At 39.2% G+C, this 22,621-nt stretch overlaps 1 protein-coding gene across 1 annotated transcript; it reads left to right on the plus strand.

The window, feature by feature from the left end:
* Nucleotides 1–11,767: 11,767 nt before the first annotated feature.
* Nucleotides 11,768–12,565, plus strand: LOC132316128 (uncharacterized). The gene has a single exon (XM_059814636.1). The coding sequence runs from the start codon at nucleotides 11,768–11,770 to the stop codon at nucleotides 12,563–12,565; it is 798 nt and encodes a 265-aa protein (XP_059670619.1).
* Nucleotides 12,566–22,621: the final 10,056 nt, after the last annotated feature.

A 22,621-nucleotide genomic window follows, 5' to 3' on the forward strand; every position in this document is an offset into this window, starting at 1 on the left:
GTCTTTTGCAACAATAAACATGTCATCAACATATAACAAGTATACAAAAGAACCATATGGGAGCTTCCTATAGTAAACAAAACTGTCATAGCTGCTTCTTGAGTAGCCATGTCCAACCATAAATGTGTCAAACCTCTTGTACCATTGCCTTGGAGATTATTTTAATTCATACAAGGATTTCTTTAATAAGCAAAATCTTCCTTATCCTAAATAATAAACCCCTTTGGCTAATGCAAATAAATATGTTCTTCAAGCTCACCATGTGGAAAACTATATTGACATCAAATTGCTTAAATTAATTTTATGTCAAATAGCTCAACCATGGCAAACAATACATGAATAGAGTTTTGCTTTACAATTGACGAGGACACTTCATTGAAGTCCACACATTCTCTTTGACTATAGCCCTTAGCTACCAAGTGTGCCTTGTACCTTGCATCTTCAACACCTAGAGTTCCTTCCTTTTTTCTTAAAGATCCATTTGGAACCAACAATCTTCTAGACTTTAGGTGGTTTCACCAATTTCTAAGTTTGATTATTGTGAAGAGATTTAGTCGCCTCACTTATAGCAACAGTCCACTTTGCAGATTCATTGCCTATAACAACTTCTTGATAGGTGAAAGGTTTTCGATCTTTAATATTTTTTGCAACAAACAAAGCATAAACAACTAAATCTTCATAACCATACCGTTGAGGTGGTCAAACATGTCTTCTCTATCTACTTATCCGGTGCATTTTCATGCGGCACCACTTCATCATTAGGCTGAATTGGAGTGCTGTCTTATTTCTCTAGAGTTTCAAGGTCTAACTCTACCTATTGCTTAACACCTTGAGACTTTCTTACACAAATGATTCCTTTCTCGAGTGAAGTAAAATAGGCTCATCAAAAGTAATGTACATCTGTGCTAATGATAAACTTAGGTGACTTAGGATTAGGACACCATAACATATATCCCTTCACACCTGATACATAACTAAGAAAAACACACTTCTTGGCTCTAGGCTCAATCTTTCCTCCATTAACATGAGCATAAGTAGGACATCCAAAAACTATTAAATTGGAGTAATAAGCAGGAGTACCCGAACTATACCTCTTTTGGTGTTTTGCACTCAATAGTAGTCGATGGAGACCTGTTCACCAAATAGCAAGCGGTATTAACTACTTCAACCCAAAATCCTTTAGACAACCTAATATTGAAAAACATACAACACGCTCCTAAATTACGCGCTTTCTCCAAAAGAGTCATTTTCATGCGCTTTACTACACCATTTTGCTATGGAGTCATCCAAACTCTATGTTGTCTAACCATGTCTTGATTCTTACAAAACTCGCCAAACTCTCCTAAATAAAACTCTAAACCAATATAAGTTATGAGATGTTTAATTAATCTTCTTCCATGTATGTTTTTCATTCATAACCTTCCACTGCTTAAACTTGAGGAACATCAAGAGAAGGAACCTAAGAAGACCTTAAAAATCTGAATGAATGTAATCCACTATGCTCTTCGTTATGTGAACAACTGTACTGAAATTGAGTCTTTTCTGCTTACCAAAGACATAATACTTGCAAAAGTCCATCTTTCCTCTAAATCTGGATCGATTGAAGAAGATACTAAAGCAGTACTTGTCACAGTACTACCCATTTCCTTTTAACATATAACACCTTTCATAACTCTCAAACCTCCACATTCGGCTGAAAACTAATTACAACCGTTAAAAGTCAAGAGTACCAAAAGAAATCAAATTAATTTTAAAATTTGGAATGTGGCAAGCATCGGTTAAAGTCTTGACAATACCATAGTTAAAGTGAATAACATCGTGCATCTTAATTTGGATTGTGCCTCTGTCAACAGTCTTACATGTCTTATTATTCCCCATTAAAACACTACCACCATCGACGGATTGATAAGTGGCAAACTAATCCCTATTGGGACACATATAATAAGAACAACCCGAATCCATTCACCGTTAGAGCGACAACCATTAACAGTAATTGAGAGGACATTTTCAGCATTCGAGGAATTCTCCTCTGCAACTCTAGCAACATTAGAATAGTAAGAAAGAGTGTATTGTTCATAAATTTATCCTTATACTCTTTCTTTTCATTTTTCTTATCTTTCAATTTTAGGCAATTCCACTTAATGTGCCCTTTTTTATGACAACAAGGACACTCAATGTCTTTATGGGATCTAGATCTTGATTTAGAGTGACCCCTACTACCAAAATCCCTTTCATCACTTCTGCCCCTCACAACCATACCTTTGGCCTATTCATTTCCACTATTTTCAGACACTATTCTTTCTCAACTACGGAGAGTTTAATGTGTATTTAATATCTTCCATACTGATTGTGTCATTTCCATAGATCAATCTAGTTACAAAAATGCTTATAGGAATAGGGCAAAGAACATAACAAAATAAGGACTTGATCCTCTTCATCAATTTTAATACCAACATTTCTAAGTTCCATAATAATAGTATTAAACTCATTTATATGTTCCTTAAGTGGAATAACTTCTTTTATAAGAAAGGTACATGTAAAGTTGTTAAAATATAAAAGAGAGAAACTGTATATTATATTGATATATGAGATATAAGATACACATAGGTTTATATAGGTGACAAGATGTGTGGAGAGCAAGAAACCTAAACCCTATATGGTAAACATATACATGGTTAGACTATATTACACAATATAGTAATAATATATTATATGGTCAACTATCCTATATGGTAATCATTAATTACCAAATCAATTTAAGAGAAATTACTTAAATACATTAGGAAATATAGCTCATGCAGACAAAAGTATCTATTTTAGGTAAAGTCTATTGGTGAGAAACTTTGTCATATACAAACTATCCAATTTTAGCCACAATTTTGCTGCCATCTTCCTCGATGACTTCGCACAACACTTCATTGGCAAGATTTTGTAGAATTGCCCTACGCGTCTTTTCATCAATCTTCTTCTTGTTTTCTTTTGACATCATTACAGGCAATATGTCCTTTCTTAGAAGCATATTTTTTAAACATTGCTGAGTGATCAATGCCTGGATTTTAAAGCGCCAAAGACTGAAACTAACCTTACCATCAAATTTCTCGATTTCATATTTTATTCACATCTCAAAAAACTTCTAAAAGAAATTTCCTGGTGAATTGTACTGTGTATGTGAACAGTACGAGAATAGTATCTATAAACATTATGATGTTTAGGAATGATACTTGTAGACAATATACGAACCGAGCTCTGATATCAGTTTGTTACGATAGAACCAAATGGTTATTGAGAACAAGAGAAAAATAATGTTAAAAGAAATAACAAATAGGTGCACGTAAAAATAGGCAACAAGGATTTACGTGGTTCAACTTTTAGTCCACGTCCACAAGCGAAGACATAGAAAAATACAATGCAAATAAAAGAGTACACAAATAGTGGCTCACGCCCGAAACCCAAATACACCCATTAACCCAAGAGAGAGTCTCATAAATCTCTCTTTAGATTGCTCACTTGGGCTCTGCACTACACATCTTGGAGTAGATTGCCTCCTGCTATTTATAAACAAAAGTTTGCTAGCATACACCCTAATATATGTTGGGCTGGGTTCCCTCTTAATTGGAGGATAGCCCAAATGAAGCCCATATGGGTTTGAAGCCCACACATACACACAAATATATATAAGTATGTTTTGTGTATTAAAAACAGTGAGCGGCGGCTTCTTCTTTTCCGCAAAACAGAGAGAGAGAGAGAGAGATTTCATAAACCAGTTTTTCAAGTGTGATCAGATTTCATCAAGGGCTCTGAACAGAAGGCATTTGTGGTCTAATCGAGCTGAAATTTGGCAGGTGCATTTCCAATACAAGGCTCTACATTCTGAACGGTAAAGATTGGATTTCGAGCATTCTGGATCAGTTTTGGGTCCATGAACAGTAACTCAGTTTTTGGTGAGATCTCTCCTTAATCTTTTTGATTAAAAGATATTTGTTGCCAAGAAATATTATTTCTTAAGATTGATTACCTCTAGTTTAACTAGAGAGAACTTTGTACGCCCATTATTTTGTTGATAGTGGAGATTTAGTGACTACGGTCCCGTGGTTTTTTTGCTTCTCACATTGGGGAGTTTTTCCACGCTAAGATTGATTGTGTCAATTGTGTGTGCGATGTTGATTATATTTTTCAGATTATTGTACTCTATTTAATTGCTACATAACAGATTTATACAAAGAGGGAGGATATATTTTTTGCTGATTTAATTGTGAGAGATTCAAATTGAATCAATCTTTTTGAATTCTCCCAACAAGTGGTATCTGTGATACCCCGCGGATCCGAGACATGGGTTGATCAGGCCCAAGCCCAAACCCGAGGGAATATCAAAACAATTAAAGTATTTTAAAGCGAACACAGATGACAAAATAAAATAATAAAGATGGAATAAAACTGAAAAAAAACATTAATTATAAAACCCTCCATGCATAACTGAAATAATAAAACTCCAATCCTCCCAAAACTTCAAGGTTACAACTTGGGAATCCACTGGTGGACTCCTAACCAAAAGTTCAACTGAAACTGAAAATTTAAAATAGAAAATGCTAGAAACATCGAGAAAATCCTACGTAATCAGATGAATGTGAGATTGTCCTTGACAAGCACGATCAAGCTCTAAGGCTAGAACCATCCTGTACCTGAAAAGAATAATAAAGGAGTGGGTCAGACCCACGAGCAAGTTCTAATCTAACTGCAATCCATACAATGACCCGATACGCAGATACACTGTAGACACCTCACAATATCTATCTAGTCCATAAATATAAATATATCCACACTAAGGGACATTCACTAGTCTATTATACGGGTCTCAACCTGAATAGAAGGTAACATGCAAATACGCACCCAAAGGTGGGCATGAGTACCTAGACCTAACAGGGTACACCTCAACCTATTATAACCAGCTACGCATCCACCGCATATACGCACCCTAACCAACGAGTTTGAGACTCAAGCTCAGCTCGTGGTACCATAAACATATATATAACATCCATCCAAATCCAGGGTATGTAGTTCAAATATTTAATAAACTGACATACAACAAACCAACTGGTTAGTCACCCAACTTATTCAGTTGATGTGACTTAACCTCCGTCCATTAATCCAAGAAGCCACTCAACTTAGTTGCAGTTGACATGTCTTAACCAAAATTAGGATTCAACATTTATAAATCCATTCCTTAAATCCGTTAGGTTAGGTTTAGGTGTTTGGAGCTAAACCGTCACCAGTATGTCACCGTCCCATACCGGTGTATACTATCCTCCATATCCAGGTAAATTACAATGTATACATAATGAACAAGTAATTTACAGTCTAAAACCACCATCCAAATAATTGCAGAAAAGTATTTAAGATTTCAGCAATTTAAATCCCAGAATTAAACCATGTAGTTGCAGGAAACAGTTTAATAGTTTACACAACTAGCATCCAAAGCATGCATAGATCCAATCCAATATATTAATGACTCTATCATGCATTTAGAACAAATTCCATAATCCTATTATAGTCAAACAAATTGCTAAATTAGCCTAAACAATTTATTTCGTCCCATCCGATAACAGTGAACTAAGTCATACGCTTTTATACTGTTTTATCCTTTATCTTAGAGACTTAAACCATGCATTAACTAGTTTAATCACACTTAGAATCAAGTAATTAGATCCTCTGGAAAGTCCCCACAATCCATTAAAAACATTCCAAGGCTCAAACAGTGTCCAAATTACCAAACAGTGCCTTAAAACTAAAAAAAAAACAAAATTAATCGTATATTGCAAAAGGGAGCCTGCTCCAAATTTTGGGAGCAGGCTCTTTCAGCCTAGAGCCGGCTCTAGGAGTCCTTAGAGCCGGCTGTACTTGTTGTGGGAGCCGGCTTCCACATCCATGGAGCCGGCTCTCACCTCCTTTGAGAGCCTCTGTCCCCGTTGCTTCGTTTCATTCCGTCTGCTCCCTCTCTGATCAACTCCTACCACTCTGTTGGTTTCTAAAGTAGATCTTAAGCATCTTATTAACACCCAGGAGCATCCCAAAGGTTTGATAACAACCATTAGAAACAATTATAGAGGTTAAATTTGCTACCGAACTAACACGCGTTAGGAACAAATCTGAAACTTTGTAATAACAGTTCTAGTCCAACCCCTCTGTTCCTCTTCACTATGGATCTTAAGAGTCCTATAACAACCCATAATCATCCTCGTGATTTATTTACAGAGGTTAAAAACAATTACAGAAACTAAAATTGCTAACAACAAAACATGCTTAAAACAGAGAACTGAAACAAGACTTGCAAGCATTAAACAGAATTGATTTTTACACGCAAAGATCATCAATATATTATATGGTAAGCATTTAATTTCTAATTTAATAATTAATTAAACCCTAGAGATTATCTAGGTGCACAGAACATAAGCCAGATGGAAGGAGGAAGAGAAGAACTTGCCTGTAGTTTTAGACTCAAAACTTGTCGCCGTCGTCCTAACTTCCGACAACCACAAACTACCTTCTAGCCTCCTCTGGTTCTAGTCTAATCCACCAAAATCCTCCCTTGGTACTCACTGTTCTTCTCCTTGACAATTCTTACAGTGCCTTTGTTCACAACCCTCTGTGCTAAGAACTTACTTCATATTTATGTAATCTGATTTATGATTGTAAACCCTAGGCTAAAGCATAATGGTTGTATTTATAGGTTTAACTCTAAAACCCTAATCCTTGTAATTTTAGAGTCAGAGCCCTAAAGAAAACTGTGAGTCAATTAATGTATTTGAAAATTCACGTAACTTAATTTTAACATTACAAGAATTATAGTAAGTTAATTTCCTAAGTTTAAAACAGTGAATTACAAATAATACAATTAATAATTTACGAAAATAGACACAACAATTAAGAATTTAAATAAACCAAATAATGCACATAAAACCAATTTAATTCAAATTTCAAATAACCAATTAAACAAATGAAAAATAATAAAATAAATAAAAATACGATAAAGAGAATAAAATAAATAAAAATGCAATACAATAAATATTAAAAATGCCGAGACTATCCTTTTAAAATTAGGGGTATTACATTCTTCCCCCCTAACAAAAGGAATTCCGTCCTCAGAATTCGCTATTACATTCTTCCCCCTTAACAAAAGGAATTCTGTCCTCGGAATTCGCTCTTACCTTCTTCCAATATTTCAGGAAACTGCGAGCGAATGACATCCTCCTGTTCCCAAGTGGACTCAGCCTCATTATGATGACTCCACTGCACACGAACTAAAGGGATAACCTTATTACGAAGGATTTGATCCCGACGGTCAACAATATGACATGGTGGCTCTCAATAAGTCGCATCCGGCTGCAACTCAATCTCTCCAACATCGATATGCTGATACCGATCCTCATCTCGCAGAAATTTTCGCAACATGGACATATGGAATACGTTGTGTACGCGGTCCAAATTATCCGGCAGTGCCAACCAATAAGCAACAGCTCCAACTCGATCCGTAATCATGAATGGACCGACAAACCGTGGAGACAACTTCCCTTTCTTCCCAAAGTGCATAACACCCTTCATAGGAGATACTTTGAGAAGAACCTGATCCCCAACTCGAAACTCCAAAGCACGAATGCGACGATCAGCATAGTTCTTCTGCCTACTTTGGGCAGTACGCATGCGATCTCGAATAAGAGCAATCTTTTCAGAGGTATCCTTGATGAACTCAGGACCTAAGAATCGATTCTCTCCAACCTCCATCCAACAAACAAGTGATTGACACGGTAGACCGTATAACGCCTCAAAAGGTGCCATCCCAATAGTCTTCTGGAAACTATTGTTATAAGCAAACTCCACAAGTGGCAAATATTCCTCCCAGTGGCCCTTGAAATCCAGAACACACGACCGAAGCATATCTTCCATAATCTGATTCACCCTCTCAGTCTGTCCATTAGTCTGAGGATGATAAGCAGTACTAAGGTGTAACTCCGTACCTAAAGCCTGCTGAAAACTCTTCCAAAATCCAGATACAAAGCTCGAATCCCTGTCCGATATAATAGACAATGGAATGCCATGCAGCTTCACAATCTCTGAAATGTAAAGCCTCGCCAATTGCTCCGAAGTGTAGTCAGTGCAAATAGGCAAGAAATGAGCTGACTTGGTCAACCTATCCACAATGACCCATATGGAATTATGCCCCTTGAAAGAATTTGGCAACCCTTCCACAAAATCTATAGATATGCTTTCCCATTTCCACTCCGGAATTGGTAGTGGCTGTAGAGCTCCTCGTGGCCTCTGATGATCAATCTTAACCATCTGACAAGTACTACACTGAGAAACAAATAGAGCAATGTCCCTCTTCATACCTGCCCACCAAAACTGCCGCTTCATATCCTGATACATCTTATCGCCTCTTGGATGAACAGAGAACTCAGAGTGGTGAGTCTCAGTCATCACATCCTTCCTCAAATTATCAGTAGAAGGTACCACTAACCGTCCCTTGTACCTTAAACCTCCATCAGCCCCAACATAGTAGAATGGAACCTCTACGAAAGCTATCTCTGCGACCTTGTCGACACACTGCTGATTGGTGAGTTGTGCTTGTAAAACCTTGCGAATGATGGAAGGTGTAACCACCATGTAAGCCATAAAAGCGTCCGATAACTCATCTACATTCTTCAAAGCATTCCACTTAGTAGTGAATAGAGCAGAAAGACTACCAACAGGTCGGCGACTGAGCGCATCCGCCACTACATTCGCTTTCCCTAGATGGTATTGTATAGAAAAATGATAGTCTTTTACAAACTCCAACCACCTGCGCTGTCTCATATTCAGCTCCCGCTGAATGAACAAGTATTGCAAACTCTTGTGATCACTGAATAATCTGAAGGACTCACCCAACAGATAATGCCTCCAAATACGCATGGCAAAGACCACTGCTGCCAACTCCAAATCATGTGTTGGATAATTAAGCTCATGAGGCTTAAGTTTCCAAGATCCATAAGAAATCGGCCGCTCCTCCTGCATCAATACACATCCAAGACCCTGCAACGAAGCATCCGTGTAAATAAGATACTCTATCCTGCTCTGCGGAGTAGCCAGAACTGGTGCAGAAGTCAGCTTCCTTTTCAGCTCATCAAAAGCTCGCTGACAGTGTTTATCCTACACGAACTGTACACCCTTCTTGGTCAGATGAGTGAGTGGTCCTGCTATCTTGGAGAACCCTTGGATGAATCTCCTGTAATATCCTACCAGACCGAGAAAACTCCAAATTTCAGTGGGTGATGTAGGATGTCCCCACTCAACCACCGCTGAAACCTTGGCCGGATCCACTGCTATCCCCTTTTCTGACACCACGTGACCCAGAAATTTCACCTCTCGCCGCCAAAATTCACACTTCTCGAACTTGGCATATAATTGGTGCTCACGAAGCGTCTGCAAGACTACGCAAAGATGTCTAGCATGATCGTCCTCCGACCGAGAATAGATCAAGATGTCATCAATAAAGATAATAACAAACTAATCCAGATAAGCCCGGAAGACTCTATTCATTAAGTCCATGAACACTGCAGGTGCATTAGTCGTCCCAAACGGCATAACACGAAACTCATAAGAACCATATCTCGTGAGAAATGCTGTCTTAGGAACATTTTGCTCCCTAACCCTCAGCTGATGATACCCAGAACATAGATCAATCTTGGAGAAGTATGTGGCTCCCCTTAACTGATCAAACAAGTCATCAATCCTGGGCAAAGGATACTTGTTACGAATCGTAACCTTGTTCAACTCCCTGTAATCTATATACAGACGAAGCGAACCATTCTTCTTCTTCACAAACAGAACCGGTGCTCCCCAAGGTGATATACTCCTATGAATAAAACCCTGGCTGAGTAACTGCTGAATCTGATCCCTCAGCTCTCTCATCTCCACCGGTGCCATCCTATAGGGTACCCTAGCAATAGGCGCAGTGCCTGGAGCTAAGTTTATCACAAAATCAATTTCTCGACTAGGTGGCAACCCTGGAATCTCCTGAAATATATCCGGGAAATCCTATACAATCGATATGTTATCCAATGACACAGTAATCCCCTCCTCATTTCCCTCCCCACATGGAACAAATAGGTGCTACCGCCCCCTTTAGAATGTGGCATAGCTACTACATACATATCCTGACCAGGTATGGTAAAAATAATAGATCTATCAAAACAATCAACTTAAGCATGGTAGTGAGACAACCAATCCATCCCAAGTATCACATCATAAGTGTGCATGTCCAGGACTAGTAGATTGGCTAGAAATCTGAGTCTACCAATATCTAATGTCACAGGCCCATCACTCTCATGTAAAATAGCCGTATCACCCAATGGTGTAGAAATACCCTGAGGTCTAGTGCATACCCTCGTCCTCATCCTAGATAAAGCAACAAAAGTCCTAGCTACAAATGAGTGTGTAGCACCTGTATCAAATAAAATACGTCCATGCAAACCATGAATAGGAAACTTACCCTCAATAGTCTGAGGTGCCTGAACATCCTGTGGCATGGGGTTATACACCCTGCCATAGTGCAACTGCTGTGGTGCCTGTCCCTGAGTCTGCGGCGATGCCGGTAAAGCCAGATGTGTCTGTCCCTGAATCCGTGGAACCTGTGGAGCTGGTAGAGGCACTGGCGCCCTCTGTCCCTGCTGCACATACTGTCCCTGTCCCTGTCCTGCTTTAGGACACTGCCTGGTGGTATGACCATACTCTCCACAAGTGTAACAACTACCCTGGAAAGTACCAAATGGCCTCCTCTGTCGGTTAGCCTGTGGCTGACCCTGTCCTGCCTGTGGTCCCCCATTCTGTTGCCTCTGAATAGGTGACCCTGTCCTGCCTGTGGTCCCCCATTCTGTGGCATGCCTATTTGCTAAATGTTTACGTGAAATTATTTGCATGATTAATAAGATGGTTATATTTGTTTAAAGCATACCTAAATGTATGACGTTAAATGTTTATGTGTAACTGATTATATGACTAAGTTTACTTGAGACATGCTTGATTCGTTATGTGGTTATTTGTTAACTGTTACTGTTGATGAAAGCATGCTTAGTTGACTACATGCTTAACTGTTAAATGTTTAGTATTATTAAAAGCATGTTTTACGAGTTCCTATTACAATTAGTTGAGCATGATAGTTATGAATCCTGTTTTAGGATGTGGTTGCACGTTTAGGTTCATGTTGTGGTTGTTCATCTACTAAGGAGTGGATGTATGCATGATTTGTTGGTTTCGTTGTTAACGGGTTTGGGTGTTCGAGATAGTGTTATATGTTGAGTTGTGGAAGGTTTTGATTCACGTAAGTGAGGGGCTTGATGACTTCTATGTTTCTGAATGTTTAGTTCCGATCGAACGAATAGTGTGAGCACCGTAGCTCGTGGATTGAGCTACTTTATGTATCCTTGTTGATCGTTTGGTTGTCATTGTAGAACCGTGTTTAAAGACTACGTGAAGTGATGGATCCGGATGAAGTTGGATAGCGAACAGATGAAGAGCCATCCCAACCAAATAGGATTTTGATGGGACATGACTGAGGAAGAGAGGTAGATGATAATCCACAAGTACCGGGGGACGAAGTTCTGGTGACAAGGGCTGTAGCTTCAACCTTTCAGAAATTTGCAAGTACCACAGTTCCTCAAGCGGTACCGCAACTGGCTTTTCAGCCACAGAGGACGGAGATGGAGCAGAATTTTGAGTATTTGCTTTAATTTACAAGCTCATGAAAGTAACATTTGAAGGAGGTCCAGATCCATTGGTGGCGGACGATTGGTTGGATGAAGTTGAAAAGTATTTCAGGGCAATAACAGTGCCTGGTGATCTGTTGAAGATCACTTTAGCTACATACAAGTTTGTTAGTAACGCGGCAGTATGGTGGAAGACCATGACTAACGCGTATGATATTGACAGTATGAGTTGGGACACATTCAAGAGTCTTTTCTTTGAAAAGTATTTCCCGCAGACTAAGAGTCGAGAATTGAGGATCCAGTTTGATAGTCTCAAGAAAGGTGACATGTCAGTAATAGAGTATGAGAATAAGTTCACTTCTCTCTCACGTTTCGCTACGGATGTGTTAGGGAATGAGGAGGAGAAGGCATGGCGTTTTGTGTATGGCCTAAATCGTTCTATTAGGCCGGGGTTGACACTTTTGGGATTAAAGGAATATTCGGAAGCGGTCACGAGAGCATTAATGGTAGAAGCAGAAGCCAAGAATTGGCAAGAGAGGAGTGGTACCGTGGGATCTCAAGAACGAGGTACAAGTATGGGTACTTTTTCCAGGAGTCGGGACAGGAGGAGGCACAAGGATGTTTCATTGTTTACTCAGGAGCAGCGGACGGCAAGTGCTAATCCTATCGTTGGTGTTTCTTCAGAGCCTTTTAGGACAAGCTTAGTGTGTTATCACTGTAAGCAGCCAGGACACTGCAAGGCGGAGTGTCCTCTTGATAAACCTAGTTCCAGAGTTTACTTTCGGTGTGGTCAGTCGGGCCACATGAAGAGGGATTGTCTACAGAGGAGATGAGATATTATTGTGATTGATTCTTGTGTAATGGGGATACCTGTGAGATTAGGCAGTTGCCTGTGCATAGTTGTGCTAGATGTAACGGGGGTTACCTGTGAATTTTGTAACGGGGGTTACCTATGACTATTGTAACGGGGGATACCTGTGAGTCATGTCAGTTGTAACGGGGGACACCTGTGAGCCGGTATGTGTCGTAATAGGGGATACCTGTGAGTCGTGTCGTGTTGTAACGGGGGCTACCTGTTAGTCATGTCGTGTTGCATTGAGTCGTGTTGAGTTGCACGGTGGTTGTCAATCGTGTTGTATGATTGTCGGTGAGTTGTGTTGCATAGTTACCTGGGAGTCATGTTGCATTATCATATGCGCATCTTATCATGTTGTTGTCAGTGCATTGTGTCCTGTTATGTTATAATGGGGGCTACCTGTGAGTCGTATCGTGTTGTAACAGGGGATACCTGTGAGTCTGGTACAGTAACGGGGGTTACCTGTGATTGTGTAGCGGGGGATTCCTGCGAGTTCTGTAACGGGGGTTACCTGTGATTATGTAGCGGGGGATACCTGCGAGATTGGGTGTGACAGGAGGTACTTGCACACAGTTGTTCTAGTAATGGGGGCTACTCGTGAGTTTGGACTAGTACCCATGCACCTTGTGTAGTGTTGGTTCATTTGTGTCAGGATGGTGGATATATTCCGTAGTGTGGTTCCGGACCGGGTGATGTTGATGACGCTTAGTGTGAGCACTTGGGGCATGATATAGATCGAGAAATTTTGTATAAGTTTTAAGTTATAATGATGTACCAGTTGTAACTGTTATATATTAAGGCAATGATGTAATTGTAAGACTGTATGAGTATTCCAGACAGTTTTATTGGATAATGATGTGTATTTTGTAAGTAGTTGAGCTCTTATGTAATGGTTTTAATGATGGATTAATGACAGAAGAGTTTTCAGCCATGTTACTCTAAAAGGTTATTGATGAGGTTGTTTAGTGTCACGTAGTTGTTTCTAGGAATGAAGGGCATAGATTTTTACCTATAAAGTTCTTCTTTGAGCAGGACATGACGCGAAGTTCTAGGATTCATTGTTTAGCCCTAGTACTTTTAGAAGGGGCACTGTGCTTGTTTGTTTATGGATGTTAAGTGTACAAGTTACGGATCGAGTTGGTTCGTCTCTGTTTAGTTCCTCTTTCTTGGCATAGCTTATGCAAGGTATAGATAGATATGTGTTTTGTTCTGTTGCAGTAGAGGGACTTAATCTTCCTTCTTCTTGTGTTGGTCCTGGCAAGGACTTTCTTGTCTGTGAGTTTTGTATCTCCACATAGGGGTTGTGCGTTTTAGCAAATAGAAGGACTTTGTAGAGTTCCCTCTTTTATTAGGGATCCCGAGTGAAGGTTTGATCTAGATCGTTCGACTTACCTCCACGGTAGGAGGTGAAGTCCTTGGTTTTGTGGGAATTATTCTAAGAAGTTATGACCAATGTGATGTAAAACGTGACTTGTTACTAGTGTGTACGTTTTTTTAGCGCCTTGGAGCTAGCTGTGGCGCTTAGCAGTTGTGATTTGACTCATGTGTTAAGGGTGGTTGGATTGTGTGTCTAGAGTTAGACGTGGAAGTTGGTGCGTAGGTGTACTTGAGGATTGGACCTGAGGACAAGAACGACGTTGGCGTTGAGGTCGGATGGAAGATGGGAATGGCCTGGCCAACCATTTCCCTGAGTCAGTCTTTCTTTAACACAATGTCGGGTTAAATGTCAATGATTATTGATTTTAATATGCTTAGCGACCGTTAGAGTACGGTGTTGTGCGTTGCGTACGTGTAGTAGTACGGTGTTAAACTATGACGTAGTTACTGAAGGCAGTAGTTGTCAGAGATGGTTTTAAGGGTATCTTGGGATAGTGATTGAACTAGTATGTTGATTCATTGAGCGGTTTTGTAACCATTGTTCTGTGGGCCTTAGAGCATTTAGTGCGGACTGTGTAAGGCGCTGCTGGTTGGACCTACTGTGTATAGGATCCAACAGTTTTCTGGTGGATTGTCTCGTGTGGACAGTGTTAGTGTAATTTTATAAATCGGGTTGGTTTTGGCCAGGGTTGAGTGTTTCCCTTGATCTCACGTGCGGAAGTCGATGGCTGAGTGACGTGGTGACTTGGATGGAAGATTTCTTTTCGTGATGCGGGTGTTGTGTGGGTTGACTGAAGTCGTGGTTTAAGGATTTAGTATCGACTGGTGGTACGTTTTAGTTAGAAGGATGAGAATCCTACTGGTTCTCAAAGGTCAGGACTCAGTGGAGTCACAAATTTGGTTGGGGGCTTGTGCCTCGGGTGAATGCATGTGGCAGTTGATAATTTTGTTCGGCATAGGGTGTGCCCTTATACCAGTTTGCATTAAGGGGGACGAGATTACGTGTGGCAGTGGTCACTGTTCAGTCGAGATTGTGTTGGGTCATAAACGTAGGGTTGCGAGTGACATGGGACGTTGGACTTTTCGTGTTGGGGTTTCAAAGTATAGTGTGTTACACGGGGTTCACGGAGACGTACTTCGATTTTGTGTCTTTTAGTCTTTCACTCGTGAGGTGGGTTGATTTCGGGGACGAAATCTTTTGAAGTTGGGGAGATTGTAACGTTACCGATTTTTCCTATTTTCTAATTTCTGGAATTTATTTGATTTTTTTGGAATATTTTAATCCTTGCCTTGTTTTGCGTGCCACATGGGCCCCGAGGGGTGTTATCGGTATTTCATATGTGTAGTTGTATATTTATACATGTATGTATGTTGTATTAGTGGTATTGATTGGAGGAGGATATTTTATGGCATGGTTGGTAATATAAAGAAGATTAAGGGGCATTATTGTCATTTTGACTCTTGGATCCACCTAGAGAATTCTAGAGACAATGAGGTGTCTCCATTTGGCCCATTTCTTTCCTTCTTCCCCTCATTTTCGGACACCCCACAAGTTCTCTTTCTCTATATTCTTTTTCTCTCTACATTGCTCTTTCCCTTCTCTCAAAAATTTGTTCATGCTAGAGAGGATTTGGTTTAAGCCATAGTTGGCAAATTGTAGAGTATTGCAAGGGCTACGTTTTGGTACGGGTATTGCAAGCTTTTGGTGGGATTTGAGTTTGGAGCTTGGAGCTTGAGTTTCTATCTTGAGGTAGGGGAAGTCTAACTTACAAATTTCTTTGGTTTTAGTGAGTTTCTATATGCCTCCTTGCATGATAATTTTAAGGTTGTGAAGCATGCTTATTATTATTATTTTTTTAAAATTTTGGTTGTGATGTTAAGCATGAATTGTGATGACTTAATTGTTGAAGGATGAGAAAATGATGGTTTCTTGTTTTTGTGCCAAGCATGCTACTTTTCTATAAGAAAATGTAAAAGTATGGTCTATGTCATCAATTTCTGGGTTTGGATGTTTGATATGATAACTTAAATGTAAATTATGACTTGTATAATGTTGAATGGTTGTATGACATGCATATTCATGGCATGAGGGTGAGTTGGGAAGATGAATGTTAATGTGGAAAGAAAGAAGGAGACATTGCATTTCATATTTGATGGTACAACTTGTGAAATTGTGAATTCCATGAATGTTGAAATGATTTAATCCCATGATCCCTTTTCTTTGATTCCCATTCTTTGGTTGTGGCTCACAGGATTTTTAGGAATGTGATTTAGGCTTACTCTACTGAGATATTGAGCTCACCCTATTAATATTAATATTTTTCAAGAATGCGGGGACGAGCCGGTAATTGATGACGTCCATGAACATTGATGTAGTTTGGAATTCACTTCCATTTTGTTTATATTAAAGCTTTGTAAATATTGGCCATGGAGGCCTTGTTCTTGTATTTAATCCTTTAGAAATTGTATAAAAATGAGACTTATGTATTTCGGTCTTTAAAGGATGTATTGGACTTGTATTTGGAGATGCAATTAAATATAATCTCACAAAATCCTTCTTGGTGCATTTGTTTGGAACGTGTTACGTATCATTCAAAATATTTATTACTAATATTTTTATCGTATTGGGTATTAAATTATATATAAATACGGACACGTGCAATGGTAGTAATTGGGTGATTGGTTACCAAAGTTGGTGTATATGGGACAGTGAAAATTTCGAGTGTGGATAACCCAAAACCAGTCGACGTATAGCGTGAACCAGTCGACGTATAGCTTGAACCTGTCGACGTGTAGCTTCCCACACGTTGACCGGTATCTTGACAGTGAGTTTTTCATTGTACACGTCCCAAACCAGTCGACGTGAATACCCCACACATCGACCGGTATCTTGGCAGTGAGCCAATTACTGTGCGTGACCCAAATCAGTCGACGTATAATGTGTACACGTTGACCGGTTCTTATTCCATATATTTTTTATTCAGTTTCCCTAATTATTCTTTTATTTAAAGTTATGAGTATTTATTTTATGACCCAATAAAATTCAGTAATTACATTTTAACCACAGAAAAGGACTATATTGCCCCGAATTTTTATCTTATTTATTATGTGATACAAGTAAATGACTATTATATCCTTGGGGTCTCAAACCAATATGAGTGTAATGAATGACCATCTCGTCCTTGTTGGACTCTAATATATGAATTTGACGTGAAAGGACCATAATACCCTTGGATGATTTTGGGTCGTGTAAGAACCTGTTTAATGATCCGGATCCAGTGGATTTGGGTCGTTACACGCACCCTTTGGAATAAGCTTGAGCAGTTGTATGCCCGGAAGACTGGAAATAACAAGATGTTTTTGATAAAACACTTGATGACTTTGAGGTACCAAGATGGGACTCCAATAATAGATCACTTGAGCACTTTCCAAGGAATAATTAATCAGCTGGTTGGAATGGGTATTAAGTTTGATGCTAAGGTATAGGGGTTATGTCTACTTGGTACATTGCCGGACTCATGGGAGACCTTCAGAATGTCATTTTCTAATTCAGCTCCAGATGGCTTAATCAATAAGGATCTGGCTAAGAGTAATGTTTTGAATGAAGAGATGAGAAGAAAATCACAGGGATCAAGTTCACAGTAAAAGGTTTTGGTTATAGAAAATAGGGGGAGAAGTAAGAGCAGAGATCAGAAGAATAAATATAAAGGCAGAAACAAGTCCAACAAGTTTGCTAATATTGAGTGCTATCATTGTGTCATGAAAGGGCACATCAAGAAATATTGTAGAAAGTTGCAGAGAGAGAACAAGGGGAAAGGGAATAAGAAAAAGAATGATGATGGCAAGGATGATGATCGAGTTGCCACCACTACTTCTGAAGACTTCCTTATTATTTATGATGATGATGTTATTAATATTGCATGCCATGAGATCGGCTGGGTTATTGATAGTGGTGTCTCTATTCATGCTACATCTCGAGAGGATGCCTTTACATCCTATACACCAGGTGACTTTGGGACAGTAAAGATGGGAAATGATGGCTTAGCCAAAATCGTTGGTATTGGAGATGTGTGCTTGGAAATAAATAATGACACGAGATTGGTCCTTAAAGATGTAAGGCATATTCCTGACATCCGCTTAAACTTGATTTCTGCAGGCAAACTTGATGATGAGGGTTATTGCAGCAACTTTAGTGATGGTTAGTGCAAGCTCACTAGGGGTTCTATGATAGTTGCTCGAGGCAAGAAGTTTTCTAGTTTGTACGTATTGCAGGCAAGAATCTCCAAAGGCATTATTAATGCAATGGAGGATGAGCACTCAGTTGAGTTATGGCACAAGAGGCTTGCTCACATGAGTGAGAAAGGCTTAACAATGTTGGCTAAAAAGAATCTTATGTCAGGAATTAAGAGTGCATCTTTGAAAAAGTGTACTCATTGTTTGGCAGGGAAGCAGAATAGAGTTTCTTTCAAGAGTTCCCCTCCTTCAAGAAATCCAGGTATACTTGACTTGATACATTCAGATGTCTGTGGCCCTATGAAAACGATATCACTTGGTGGCTCTCGTTATTTTGTAACCTTCATAGATGATCATTCAAGGAAATTGTGGGTGTATACCTTGAGAAGAAAAGATCAAGTATTGGATGTGTTTAAACAATTTCAGGCTTTAGTTGAGAGGCAGACTGGAAATAAACTGAAGTGCGTCAGAACAAATAACGGGGGAGAGTACATAGGTCCTTTTGATGATTATTGTAGACAATAGGGTATTCGACATCAAAAGATGCCTCCCAAGACACCTCAGTTGAATGGTTTAGCTGAGAGGATGAACATGACACTAGTTGAGAGAGTGATATGCTTGCTTTCACAGGCACAATTGCAAAGATCATTTTGAGGTGAAGCTTTGAGTATAGTTGTACATGATCTTAATATCATACCATGCACTTCTCTTCAGTTCGATGTACTTGACAAAGTTTGGACTGGAAAGGATGTTTCATATGATCATTTGCGTGTCTTTGGGTGTAAGGCTTTTGTGCATATTCCCAAAGATGAGAGGTCTAAGCTTGATGTAAAGACCCGATAGTGTATCTTTCTAGGCTATGGCCTGGATGAGTTTGGCTACAGGTTATATGATCTAGTTAACAAGAAACTAGTGAGAAGTAGATATGTTGTGTTTATGAAAGAACAAATCATACAAGATATTGAGAAAACAGAGAAAACAGTGTCTCAGTAAGATGATGGTTTGATTGATTTGGATCCAATTTCTTCGACAGATGTTCCAGCATATGTTGAACATGATGCTCAGGATGACCAGCAAGGTCCAAGTGACAGTGACGCTCCTTTACAAATTGAGATTGATCAGTTGCCAGTACCAGAGATACCACCAGATGTTCCACTCAGGAAATCTGTCAGAGACCGACACCCTTCCACTCGATATTCTACAGATGAGTATATGTTACTGACTGACGGGGGAGAACCTGAGTGTTATGCAGAAGCCATAGAAGATGAACATAAGACAGAGTGGGTTGATGCAATGCAAGATGAGATGCAGTTATTACATGACAATCACACCTTTCAGCTGGTGAAGTTGCCTAAAGGAAAAAGAGCTTTGAAAAACAAGTGGATTTACAGGGTGAAGCAAGAAGAACACACTTCACGGCCACGGTACAAAGCTAGACTAGTTGTTAAAGGATTCAGTCAGAGAAAAGGCATTGATTTTGATGAGATTTTTGCCCCAGTTGTGAAAATGTCTTCCATACGCGTGGTTCTTGGCTTAGGAGCTAGCCTAAACTTAGAGATTGAGCAAATGGATGTGAAAACTGCCTTCCTTTATGGTGACTTGGAGGAAGAGATTTATATGGAGCAACTGAAGGGTTTTAGGGTGAAAGGAAAAGAGGATTATGTGTGTAAGCTAAAGAAAAGACTTTATGGTTTGAAGTAGGCACCTAGACAGTGGTATAAGAAGTTTGAATCAGTTATGGGGGAGCAAGGCTACAGGAAGACTACTTTTGAACCATTGTGTATTTGTGCAGAAATTCTCTGATGATGATTTTGTTATTTTATTGCTATAAGTTGATGACATGTTGATTGTTGGCAGGAATCTTTCAAGAATTGACAAATTGAAAAGACAACTAAGTCAATCCTTTGCTATGAAGAACTTAGGGCCAGCAAAACAAATTCTTAGTATTCGTATTTGTCGAGACAGAAAAGAGAAGAAGTTGTATATGTCATAAGAGTAATACATTGGAAAGGTGCTTGAAAGGTTCAAAATGAATAACGCTAAAGTGGTTAGCTCTCCTCTTGCTACTCACTTTAAGTTAAGCACCAAGCAAAGTCCTTCCACAGATAAAGAGAAGGAAGATATGGAAAGAGTTCCATATGCCTCAGCAGTAGGAAGCTTGATGTATGCAATGGTTTGCACAAGGCCAGACATAGCCCACGTAGTTGGTGTTGTTAGCCGGTTTCTTTCAAATCCAGGTAGAGAGCATTGGAATGCGGTAAAGTGGATTATGAGGTATCTTCGAGGCACTTCCAAGTTCAGACTCAGCTTTGGAAGTGGCAAACCAGTGCTACTTGGCTATGCAGATGCAGATATGGCAGGAGATGTGGATACCCATAAGTCTACTTCAGGATATTTGATCACTTTCTCAGGTGGGGTTGTTTCTTGGCAGTCGAGGTTGCAAAAATGTATTGCACTTTCTACAACAGAGGCAGAGTTTATTGCAGCAACAGAAGCTTGTAAAGAGTTGCTATGGATGAAAAAGTTTTTGAGAGAGCTTGGTTTTAAGCAACAAAAATATGTCTTATTTTGTGATAATCAGAGTGCTATTCACCTTGCTAAGAATTCTACTTTTCATGCCAGATCGAAGCATATTGATGTAAGATACCATTGGATCAGAGACGTTTTGAATGACAAGTTGTTGGAACTTGAAAAGATTCATACAGATCGCAATGGCTCAGACATGTTAACGAAGGCTCTGGCAAAGGAGAAGCTTGAGATTTGCCGCTTGATCGCCGGGATGACGAATCCTCTCACTTAGTCGGGAAGGGGGAGATTTGTTGGGCTGGGTTCCCTTTTAATTGGAGGATGGCCCAAATGAAGCCCATATGGGTTTGAAGCCCACACATATACACAAATATATATAAGTATGTTTTGTGTATTAAAAACAGTGAGCGGCGGCTTCTTCTTTTCCGCAAAACACAGAGAGAGAGATTTCATAAACCAGTTTTTCAAGTGTGATCAGATTTCATCAAGGGCTCCGATCAGCAGGCATTTGTGGTCTGATCGAGTTGAAATTTGGCAGGTGGGTTTGCAATACAAGGCTCTACATTTTGAACGGTAGAGATTGGATTTCGAGCATTCTGGATCAGTTTTGGGTCCGTGAACAGTAACTCAGTTTTTGGTAAGATCTTTCCTTAATCTTTTTGATTAAAAGATATTTGTTGCAAAAAATATTTTTTCTTGAGATTGATTACCTCTAGTCTAACTAGAGAGAACTTTGTACACCCATTATTTTGTTGATAGTGGAGATTTAGTGACTACGGTCCCGTGGTTTTTTTGCTTCCCACATTGGGGAGTTTTTCCACGCTAAAATTGGTTGTGTCAATTGTGTGTGTGATGTTGATTATAATTTTTAGATTATTGTGCTCTATTTAATTGCTTCCTAACAGATTTATACATAGAGGGAGGATATATTTTTTACTGATTTAATTGTGAGAGATTCAAGTTGAATCAGTCTTTTTGAATTCTCTCAACAATATATACACCCTAATATATGGTGAAATATGGCATGTAAAATTGCTGACTTTACCTAATCAGCCATTTATACCTAAGTGCTGCAATTTGCACATAAAGTGTAGATATAGGTTGGGCTGAAACATGAAGCTAGTTGGAGCATTAAATGCAACTACTATTGACCAATGGAAAATGGCTGATTTAAGCCACCAATATTGACAATTATTATTATTATTATTATTATTATTATTATATTTTATCTCAAGAAATTATATTAACAATTTTTTTTTTTTGGGGATAAACACGACATACCCCCAGGAAATTACATCAAATGATTCAACTCTGTGAATCCCCATTTCCACCATTCTTGCAAGAAAAAGGCAACCGAAAAGGAGTTACAATAACAACTAATGCATTTACCTTGTGATCACAGGGCAAAAATGTTCAAGTTATACAGTACAAAAAAGGAAGGCAATCCACCAGTTAATTACATTTACCTCACCACTTCCCCTATGCGACTCATTGTTGGTCCTATAAAACATACGAATAATACAAGCAGTGCGATATAAATTGAAAATTCTTCTCTCTTTCTGATCCCCTAATAACAGGTGGATGAAAAAAGAAAAAAGGAAAAAGAAAAATATAATAACAGGTGTATTAAATGTAAGAAGGTCTTAATATATCTTGAACCATATATATTATTTCTCTCCTGCCATTCATTTCCTTCCTTGACTGAAAATCGACTTTCCTGGTAGATGAAAACAGCAAAATCACTATTGTAATGTCCAAAATCCGTAATTTCTTTGGTATCATTGTTGTACAAAACCAAGTGGGAAGTGTCAGTTGCAACAAAAAGATCACCATTATCCCGAATGCCGACTGGACACGAGACCTCTAGAACGGGTCCAATAGTCAATTGTTTGGTCCA

Source organism: Cornus florida, unplaced genomic scaffold (assembly GCF_030987335.1).
Source record: "Cornus florida cultivar Cherokee Brave unplaced genomic scaffold, ASM3098733v1 CherokeeBrave_3.0.0_Hap2_Chr07, whole genome shotgun sequence".
Classification (NCBI taxonomy): Eukaryota; Viridiplantae; Streptophyta; class Magnoliopsida; order Cornales; family Cornaceae; genus Cornus; species Cornus florida.